This window comes from Miscanthus floridulus, chromosome 6, assembly GCF_019320115.1.
Source record: "Miscanthus floridulus cultivar M001 chromosome 6, ASM1932011v1, whole genome shotgun sequence".
NCBI lineage: Eukaryota > Viridiplantae > Streptophyta > Magnoliopsida > Poales > Poaceae > Miscanthus > Miscanthus floridulus.
Window position 1 is genome coordinate 131,293,241 of NC_089585.1, and position 10,443 is coordinate 131,303,683.

Genomic DNA, 10,443 nt, shown 5'->3' on the forward strand with positions numbered 1-10,443 from the left:
GGATTAGGGTTAGGGTAGGGGATTAGGGTAGGGGATTACCCTTACCTCTAGAGCCGGAGCGTCGGAAACAACGATGAGATGGACCGGATGCACACCCCCGGTACCTCAACGGAGACCGGAGCCCCGGAGGTGGCGGCGGCCGGTGATGAGAACGACGGACAGAAGACGGAGATGCGTCGAGGATGCTAAGAACGAGTCTCAATCGACTTTCAAGGATGAAGAACAAGGGAACAGATGGAGATTGAAGGCGGGAACCACCAGATCTGAGAGAGAAGAGGGAGATTGAGGGCAGAGAGGGAAAGCAGGGAGATTGAGGACGGAACCCACCGGATCTGACCCCTTACCCGCCGGAGAACGCCATGGACACGGTGGAGCAGGGGAACGAGGCGACGATCAGGCGAACGGGCGAGAGCGAGGAGCGAGACGACAGCGGGCGAGAGCGACGAGCGAGACGAGAGCAGCGTGAGGGAGACGAGAGCAGGCGAAATGAGCTAGGGTTTGGATGGGGGGGGCGGCCGCGGCGGGTGGCTTATATACCGGCATACCGCAGCCCCGCCAGCGCCCCAGAGCCGTGCCGTCCGTTGGAACGGGCCGTGCCCGGGCCGGCACTACGGGCCGACTCCTCGGCCCAGGCACGGGCACAGCACCGGGCCGGGCCAGGCACGGGCACGGCTGGGGCGGGCTAGGGCCGGGCTTTTTCGCACCGGGCTCGTGCCAGCCCGTTTCAACCGGCCCGTTTGGAAATCTTTAGTAGAAGATGAAGAGCACAGGCATATCCAAGCACGGCAAGCATGCAATGCAACAACTGCTAGCTTACGCATAGCTCCTTCAATATACCATAACCCGGTGCATATGCCACACCGTATTACATTACATTACAAGCACAAACTTTGATATCACACGCCTAATCTTTGTTGCGCACACGCGCTGCTATACTTTATTCTAGTGTGTATATATCGTCTCTGATCGAGACCGGCACAATCAAACTGTCATCAGTACAACCCAATCGATAATAGTACACGGAAACAGTAGTAGTATGTCATCCTGCAGGCGACGTATCCTTACGTGCCAGCTGCTGCTGTGTGTGGTACGAGATCAGTCTGTCACTGGGAGGAGGTGTCCCTGGAGATGAGTGCACGGTGGGGCTTGCGCGCCGGGTTGGGCGAGGTCTTGATGGGGAAGGACGCTTCCATGGCGATGCCGCAGAGGCCGCCGTTGCCGGTGCCGGTGCCGCGCTGCATCCGGATGTAGCCGCCCTCTCCCCAGGAGGGTCCCCACGAGTTCTTGACGATCCAGTAGGGGGTGCCGTCGTCGCTGACGCCGTAGCCGATCGCCGCCACGCCGTGGTCCAGGTCCGTGCCGCAGTCGCCCGTGAACACGCCCTCCGAGTAGAACTGGAACGCCTGGCCACCCGCGTCGATGGCCACGGACACCGGCTGGTTCGCCACCGCCTTGGCCAGCGCGTCCTCGCTGCCGGTCGGCACCATCTGGTGGCCGTCGATCACCACGACCCGCCCGCGCCGGGCCCGCACGCTGTCGCAGGTGCCGTTGGAGGCGTGGTACGGGTACGCGGACTCGGTGGTGATGCCGCCGTAGGACTTGATGAACTCGAAGGCGTTCTCCATGAGCCCGCCCTGGCACCCGTTCTCGTCCGTGTCGCAGTCGATCAGCTCCTGCTCCGACAGCGACACCAGGCTCCCCGTCCGGATCGCGTTGATGCCCTCCACGGCCACCACCGTGGAGAAGGCCCAGCAGCTGCCGCAGTGGCCCTGGTACTTGACGGAGGTCACCGCGCCCTCCTTCCGCCAGTCCACGGACCGCGGCAGGTCGGTGACGTCGTCGTACATGAACCCCGGCACGGGCGGCGCCGCGGGGGACTCCGCCCGGCGGAGGTCGTTGATGCGGGAGTCGGCGAACGTGGAGCGGAACTCCTCCCGGCCCATGTCGCCGAAGCGGTTCAGGCGGAGTCGGTAGGGTCGGTCGCCGCGCTTGTTGTGCGCGTGGATGAAGCGCATGTTCTCCTTGAAGGTCCCGAACCGGCGGCCCTTCTCGCCGTGGTGCCGGTGCACCCGGTGGTGCGTCTGCCACAGCTCGTACAGGTCCCACAGCGCCTCGTCCGACGCCAGGTCCCGCTCGTCGAACTCGATGGCGCGGCACAGCTCCACCGCTGACACGGCCATCAGGGCCACAAGGAGAAGCGTCTTAGCGAGCTGCGCCATCCCGCAAGTGTTGCAACTTCCTAGCACTAGCACCCTTGTGTGTAGTCAGTGGCTGGCTGTGCTAGTGTGCTAGCAACTGGGGAGCTCGATCACTCTGCTGTTGGAGTGTGAGCTGATGGGTTGGGACGACAAGGGAGGAGCAGTATTTATAGCGCGGAGCGGGCGAGAGGCTCCTTGCCGCCTTTGCCTTTGCGGCGGGAACGATTTGATTTGAATTGATGGCGGTAACAGAAAGCGGGGGAGATGGTGTCAGATTCAGCTCGGGAGTTGAGGCTGAGGCCGGCCGATGGCTTCGGCTGTGCGGCAGCAAGTTGGCTGCCTCGGCTGGGCTCTTGGGCTGCCCACTGGGGCGTCGAAGATTCAGGCTAGATTCATCCGCGTCTCCTTCCATGGATCGTTCGCGTCCGGTGCCTTCGTGGTGGGGGTGGCCGATCCGGGCCGGCCGTATTGATATGTGTGCAGCAGTTTTATGGATGCTACTCGGTAGCCATGGTGTGATGGCCGTCGAGGAGATCACTGATCACAGGCGGCGTTAATGGCGGTGGTCGCTGAGGCCGAGGAGCTACGAGTACTATGAATCTATGGTTGCAAGTCGGTTGCGATAAGGATTCTGGGCGTTGTGACTGCGGTACAGCAACAAGATTGCGTTCCCATGCTCTACAGATTCTTGGACGTTTTCACGCCTTCTTAGGAGAACTGAATAGTGAATGCTAGTACAAGTTACGTGTAGGTGTAGAGTGTAGTTTTAGCCAGGCGCCCAGCAATACACAGGACGCAACTGTCAAGAGTCTTGGTTGCTGCCTGAAAAAAAATTCACAGTAACCGGAAGTGGTGACGCCTTGTTCTGAAATCTTCACTGCTGATTGATGCATAGCCCCAGCGCAGCGCAGTGCTAACGATTGGGCAGAAGAAACCTTCGAGGTCAAGTCGTTATGCTGGAACAGAAATACCGGAAAGGGGAAAACGAACTCGTCAGAAGTGCGTGTCCTGCTTCACGGGCCTCCGTACCAGTTTTCAGGGTTGGTCAGCAGATATTCTCCTGTGGGATCTCCAGCATGAGCGCATGACGCTGACGCACCAGGCGGGCAATCTCAAGCCCTGATAGCAACATGCCCAAGCCGGTAGGCGGCAGCTAACAGCAAAAACAGATTTACGACAGCAAAGTAGCAAACGAACCCTTGCCGTGTTCACGTGGCAACAGACAATCTTTAGAATTAGCCTAGAGAAACTCTGGGACCAAACAGAAGAAACAGTAGAACCAAGGAAAAAGGGCTAGACGGATCTTGTGCTTACCATAATTAAGACATCATCCAGCAAAAGATCAATGAACGACAGGCAACTATATGAGAATTAGTTAATGTCTTAATGATAACCAAATTACTGACAGGGACCAACCAAATTGTGGGCTCATTAGAACCTGTTTAACTAGCAACTAATGGAATTGTGAGCAGATACCACCATGGGTTTTGGGAGCTAATGGAATGTACAAACTGTCTTCTATTCCTTCCACGACTACTGGTTACTGCTGCTTTGCCTCACTTCTTTCCTTTCGCTTTCTTGGCTGGCATGCCTGCATGGCCTGTCCTGCGCTTGTGGCGGCTGAAATCAGAGACGAACCTGAATGTCTGCCCGCACTCTGGTTCAGGGCAAACATAGGGCCTGTCGCCCGTGTGAACCCTCATGTGTTCTGTCCTAGCCCATGGCCACTTGAACGCCATGCTGCAGCCCTTCCATGGGCATTTCAGTGGACGGTCATCGGTGTGAACCTTGCGGTGCTGTAGAAGATACTTGTGCGAGAAGAACTTCCTGCAACAGCCCTTCTCTGGGCAGATATCATTCTTATGCAGAGACAGCGCCTGTTTTGTGCCAAAACTCATGGAACAGCCTTCAATGTCACACGCATACTCTTCCTTGCGCTTTGGAGAACTTGGGGGAGCCCTTCCCCTGTACCTAGATTTCTCCATTTGCTGCTTTTCTTCTATTTTAGCCCCCTTCTTACTTAAAGACAGCTGTTGTTTAGTGATAGAACATCCCTCAACATCATATGGTTGCTCTTCTTCGTCCTTCCGAGAAGCTGGACTAGGAGCCTTTCGCTTTTCTGCTCTAGTTTCCTTTGTTTTCTTCTTCGCGTCAACTTTAGTCTTTTGCCTTAGTGATTTTGCTCTTGAACGTCCAGCAGGATTATCTTTGTCATCTTCAACCTTTGACTTTGGACGGTTAGCTGAGCCATTATCCTCTTCTTCCATCTTTGATTTCAATATGCTTTTCCTATTGGCAATCCTAGAGCTACTGCGGACTACCATCCCAGCTGGTGCGGGGAAGGAGGCTTCTGAAGGACCTTTTAGTGCTTCTGAAATGACCTTTTCAGTATGTTTTAGCTTGGTATTTGCTTTCTCCACATACTCTTTCTCCCTCTTGCTTGTTTTTTCTACAACTGTTCTGCTCTTTATCTTCTGTGTGGAGGCTTCAGCAGTACCTTCTAATGATTTGGAATTGTCCTCTTCAGTAAATTTTGGCTTCTTCGCATTAGCTTTCTCCAATGGCTCTTTCTTCCTCTTGGTTGTTTTTCCTTCGATTGCCCTGCTGCTACTCTTTCTTGTGGAGGCTGCCTCTCTACTTGAATCTTCAACGGGTTCAGCATTGGATTTCTGATCAGAAGTGAAGGTTTCATCGATTTCTTCCGGCTCATGAATTTTGATTCTGTCAGCCAGGTATGGATGAACCTGGTTTGACATCCATACTTTCCCACACCACCTACCAGCCAAGACTATTTTCTTTGCCCGGCCTTGCCTTCTAGAATAAGTCTTCAGCTTTACTGGTGAGTCATTGGGAGAACCATAACCAAATGCCTCATAGATAACTCTATTGTATGGCACTTGCTTGTTGTATAAAGGAGACTTAGCAAGATTAGCACTATAGTAAAGATTAATGCCCAGTTTTACAGCCCAATCACTATTTGTTGGTATTGCTTCCTCATCCCGCACAACTTCATGTATCTTCTCCCTATCCTCGATAGTGGCCTCTTTGAAAAGAATATCCTTCCAATCATACTCAAATTCCATTTCTTCAGCCAGCAATCTTGCTTCTGCTTCTATTCTGGGAAATTCTGTACAAATGATAACAAATATGTCATTTAAGGTTTTGAGAACCTAGGAAGCAGTGGTCATTGTTTGGTGTTATTATGATCTGGAGCAATGAAGGTCTGAACCTACTTATTCTCACTTCACCAAAGCTAATGGAAGGATAATGTGCCCTCAAATCAGAAAGGTTGATAATGTAGGACAATATGTCCAATGGCACATGTGTTAATGTATTCAAAGTGTAATAGTTTGGTCAATGATGAACTCATGCACTCTTGAAGATCATGAAGCAAGTGCTCAAAATGGTTGATAAAAAAGGAACATATTGTGTTGCATTAAAAAAGGGTAAAGACTGAGCAAGCCTAGTAACTGACCTGGATGGCATAAAAGAAAAATATCAGCACCACCAATAGCTTGAAGTTGCTTCTCAACCTCAATAGCATGTTCAAGACAAAATACATGCATTCTTGATGAATCCTTATCAGGTTTCACAACTGATGTAACTAAGTTGTTCACCATAGTCATAGAACCTCTGTGGCTGTCCATACAGATTGTAGCACTGTTATGGCTAACACGATAATCTGTGCCACAAGGGCTCTCTGTTGAAGTCTTGTTTGAGCTTGATGGTTCACACTGAACCTTCTTATGTGTCTCCGAATATATGTCTTTTGGTTGAAAACCTTCAGAAAGCACCATCTTAAGTAGATCCTTATTTCTAGTGCGAACCCCTTTTGGTCCATTCAACGTGTTTGAGTTACCAATACACTTTGAGCTCTGGGAAGTTAGTCCTTGTTGGCGTTCTTTACTACTCGAGGACACCTTTGTTCCATCACAATCACCATTATTTGAAGTATTGGGTTGTGATTCAATTGTGCGATATATTAATTCGTTGGAGACATTAGGGACCTGATCTTTTTTGTTCATAACATCTTCATCAGAATCTGATGGATCTCCATAAGCTGATGCCAAAAGATCAAGAGCAGAATGCCCATTGAGAGGCACAGCATCAGCATAAGAAATCACACTGTTGCCATTCATTTCAGCATCTGATCCTGCATGTTGATTAAAATTACATACATGCATCAGATGGATTTATGCCATGAACTAATAGATGCTAAGATTAAATTGCAATTTGAAATATGAAATGAACTATAAAGTCCAACTACTACACTAGGAACAAAAATGAAAGGAAATAACTCAGAACTAAAACACCAGAGGTTGAATTAAAGGTCATTCAGAATTCAAAAATGGGAGAAGAATTAATACAGCACGTGTCCAGTGCAAATTGAAGCATGACTTACGTAAAATTCCACCAGTTGTCCTCCCACCTTGTAACGCATCTATATGATGTTCTCCAGAACTAGCAAGTCGATCATTGATCAAACTAGAATCAGCAGTCATCAACCATTTTGCTGCACATTCCCTTGGTTTGATCACTGCCACACATGAAAAACTCAAAATCCCACAAGTGACACAGGATAATAAACCCTGGTCTAAAAACCCAGCAGCACTGTGCATACCCCCCTTGTCACTTTCTGCATTATGTGCATATGATGAGCCACACACGTTTGCACAGTCATGTATGCACGTTGTAGGTGGGACTGTCTTTCCTGAGCAGACTGACAATGGAATTTTGTTGGATGACGACAATTCCCGGTTCTTGTCAGCCCCATCCATTGGTAAGCGTCTTGAGTCTTTCAGAGCTTCTGTCTTACTGCACTGGTCATGCGATATCCTGGAATCAGTTGTTGACTGGAATTTTGAGAGCAAAGTTGATAGTGGAGAGCCATCATTGTAATTGACTGGAAGAATAATGCAAGGAGACCCATCACTCAGAAAATGACCAAGCAGTTTATTGTCTTCAATAACATTTTGCACAAATATCTTTTTGATCAATTGGTCCCCTTCACTTTTCTTCTTCTCCTTCAATCTACAGCTTCGTGGTTCCATAGCTCCATTTGATGGATCCCTAGAAATGTACAAGTTTAAACCAAATCAAATAGAAAGGGTCCAGATACACATGTAATGAGAGACTTCTTGCAGCATAGAAGGACCTAGAAAAGAATGCAGCTTCAATAACAGATACATAGTTACTGTAATATAAGAAAGCAGAAAATCTAATGCAAATTATTGCCTCATATTGCAGAAACTCAAATGGAGATATCAGACATAGACACCACTGAGAATAGAGCCTTATGTAAGTAACTAATCAGATGGAAGTTCTTTATAGCACACCTATTACTGTTGTTGATAAAATGATGGAAGTTGAACCCAAGAAAAGACAAGCACTACAGCCAAAATGGGCAGTGAAATCAGTTTTTCTTTCTTTTTTGTTTCCTCGAACGGGATGCAGCAGGCCAAAAACTATCTCATAAGAAAAAAAAATCTGCACTATGAATCATGCAAAATGTGATGAATACCTCAAGCATAATGACAGCGCAAGTTCATAGAGCAACTGATAGTGCGAAACCATGGGAGGACGATTGATGGAAGCTCTCCGGACTGCTGCCTCTTTTGCAACTCTCAACCATTCAGGAGTGGCTAAATTTGATGCTTCCCCACAATTGAACCCTGCCACATACATACAAAAAAAAAATCCTCATAAGCTGATTGGAGGAAGTACTAACCACAATAGACAGCAAAGCAGTGACCAAATAACAGCCTAAGCTTACTTTTCCAATAGCACGTGATAGAGAAGGAAATCCTAATGTGGCCATATGCACATGCACTGCTACATTTCGGCGACATGTACCTTGCATTTGCATACTACAGACCAGTATGGCAGTCTATATGGCATGGATTTACAAAGACTCAATGCAGAGTTGCATGAACAAATCTACTAGGTAAAAGGTGAAACTGAAGAACTTTACCAGAAAGGAAACAGTTCAGTTTCTGAAGAATAAATAGTTTCCTTTTATTGGCAAATGTTAAACCCAAGCGTAAATGTCCTACACTTGTCCGTTCTAAAACTCAAACAATCTGAAGATACTGTCGTTTTCTTTTCTTCCGTTACACCTCGTATCTGTTACGCAACGTATCTACCAAATTTGAATGTTTAAGCCAAAAAAGGAGCTTTCTTTCCCACCATACCATTCCTAATAAATCAGTCCACATCACGTGGACACAAATTTTGCAAAACTACCTTACTGAGGCATATCTAGTTCCACAAATCTAGTGATAAAATGGGGTCACGTTAAGACATTATTCGGGCTGGCATAGTTGACTAAGCAGTGAGTCAGAAAAAAAGTAGAATATAATGACTTAATCAGTCAGGCATTATTCTACATTGCTCTCTGCAACATAAAAACGGAAGATTTTCATGGAGGCTAACTTTTTTTTTTTTTGAAACTAAAGGGAAGATTTTCATGGAGGCTAACTTTTTGAGATCACTCACCATGACTGAACCCGCTGTGATATGCTCCGGGGAAAGTAACCACGAACTCCCCTGCATTCTGAACTAATCTGTTCCGACACACAGAACCAACCGTTCATCAACCACCGAAGGTATTAAAGGAAGTCATTCGGTAAAGGAAGGAAGCAGTAGAAACACCTGCAGCAGGGAATCCCTGAATCCATGAGCACTTCAGGGGACATCACCGTCGTCTTATCACCCAACATTGCAAAGGTTTCTGCACCCCAGATCGCAATTCCGAAATGCAAAATCAAGCGACAGTTACAATAGCAGAGAAGAGGGAAAACGATGCAATGCGGGCGCCTCACCTAAGGAGTTCACCTCCCCGCCATACCCATGGACGCGCACCACCTCCTCGAAGGCGAGTGCAGCGTCGCGCGGCACCCCGTACCACGTCTTGGGAGCCCCGTAATGCATGTAGTTGAGGCTGTGCAGGTCGTGGTCCTCGACGTGCCAGGCGAACCAACTGAACATCATGCCGACGTAGAGCATCGGCGACGTGACGCCGGGCACCTCCTCCCGCACGAAGCGCAGCAGAGAGGCGGGGCTCCGTGCCACGCCACGCATGTTCCACGCCGTCTCGCCCACGTTCGCCGCGGGCAGCTGCGTCGGGCGGGCGGCGCAGGGGGCGAACCCGGAGCCAGGCATGTCGCTGGCGTACTCCATGACGACGGGGCGGTCGGCTGATGAGCGCCAGAAGAGCGCCTCGACGTCGAGCGGCGAGAGCTGCTTGGAGGCGGGGACGCTGAGGCGCGCGAGCAGCGCCTTCCGGGAGGCGCCGGCCTTGGCCTCGAACTTGGGGAGCGTGTAGCAGTGGGAGGAGAGCCACACGGGCTTGAGCGCGGGCCGCGGGCGGCGCGGGCAGAGGCCAAGCTGCTGGTGCCGGGTGGGGAATGTCGGGGTGGGATCGTCCGGGTGGAGCGCGGCGAAGGAGCGGGAGAGGTTACCGAGCGTGGTCCGCTTGGGCGGCGGTGGGAGCGGTGGCACGATCTTGCAGATGCCGAAGGGCGCCGCGGCGGGCTCGATCTTGAGGAGGTAGGCGATGGGGTCGGCGAACTCGGCAGCGGTGGGGCGGAACTCGGGCGCCAGAGGGAGGGACTTGAGCCACGGGGGCACCGACTCCCCCTGCGAGGACGCCATGGCGGCGGGTGATCCTTGGCCGCGCGGGGATCGATCTCGCGGGCGGCGCTAATCGCGCATTTGGTCGGAGCAGAGCAGAGCGGAGGAGCAGAGGAGGGCTTTGGTTTTGGGGGCTTTGGCCTTTTGGGAATTGGGAGGGGAACGGGAGTCGGGAGGGGAGTGGAGACTGGAGAAGGGGAGAGGGAGCGTGTGTGCCCGTTTTACAGCAACCGCTGGCGCTGGTTCGGTTGCTGATGGCGATTTTTTTTTTTTAATTTTAACGTTTTTTGAAAACTAATTTTAAATCTAATATGGTCGGTTTCTTTTAAACTAACATTTTTGGTCGCGTCTATTGCCCTGACGCGGTTAAATACCTGTGCCGCGTCATGCATGGTGGCGCAGCAGAGGTCTGACGTGGCGACGACCAGAATCGCGATCATTGACGTGGTAGGGCTCTGCTGCGCCACCGATCTCGGCGCGGCAGTGCCGCGCTACGGAGCATGGCGCGGCGGGGACAAATAAATATCGCGAGCGAGCCCCCCGCCCGCATGCACCCCTGCCCGCCCGGCCGCCGCCGCGTCCTCCGCCGGCCGCACAGCGCCCCTACCCGCAT

At 50.9% G+C, this 10,443-nt stretch overlaps 2 protein-coding genes across 2 annotated transcripts; both read right to left on the reverse strand.

The window, feature by feature from the left end:
• Window positions 1-1,103: 1,103 nt before the first annotated feature.
• On the reverse strand, window positions 1,104-2,219 carry LOC136459643 (cysteine endopeptidase Rep1-like). The gene has a single exon (XM_066459486.1). It carries the CDS (start codon window positions 2,217-2,219, stop codon window positions 1,104-1,106), a length of 1,116 nt encoding a protein of 371 aa, XP_066315583.1.
• A 1,273-nt stretch (window positions 2,220-3,492) lies between these two features.
• LOC136459644 (lysine-specific demethylase JMJ705-like) lies at window positions 3,493-9,998 on the reverse strand. The gene is made up of 7 exons (XM_066459487.1): window positions 9,020-9,998; window positions 8,850-8,928; window positions 8,694-8,761; window positions 7,720-7,870; window positions 6,601-7,268; window positions 5,674-6,351; window positions 3,493-5,325 (listed from the first exon to the last, which is right to left on the reverse strand). Exons 1-7 carry the CDS (start codon window positions 9,849-9,851, stop codon window positions 3,755-3,757), a joined length of 4,047 nt encoding a protein of 1,348 aa, XP_066315584.1. The 5' UTR covers window positions 9,852-9,998; the 3' UTR covers window positions 3,493-3,754.
• Window positions 9,999-10,443: the final 445 nt, after the last annotated feature.

Bases quoted from the DNA above. Each gene is read 5' to 3' on its own strand.
- LOC136459643 (XM_066459486.1), bottom strand. From the start codon at position 2,219: ATGGCGCAGCTCGCTAAGACGCTTCTCCTTGTGGCCCTGATGGCCGTG.
- LOC136459644 (XM_066459487.1), bottom strand. From the start codon at position 9,851: ATGGCGTCCTCGCAGGGGGAGTCGGTGCCCCCGTGGCTCAAGTCCCTC. The intron at 7,269-7,719 runs GTATTCATCACA...GTACATTTCTAG, and splicing joins GCGCTGTCATTATGCTTGAG to GGATCCATCAAATGGAGCTA. The intron at 6,352-6,600 runs GTAAGTCATGCT...ATCAACATGCAG, and splicing joins GACAACTGGTGGAATTTTAC to GATCAGATGCTGAAATGAAT.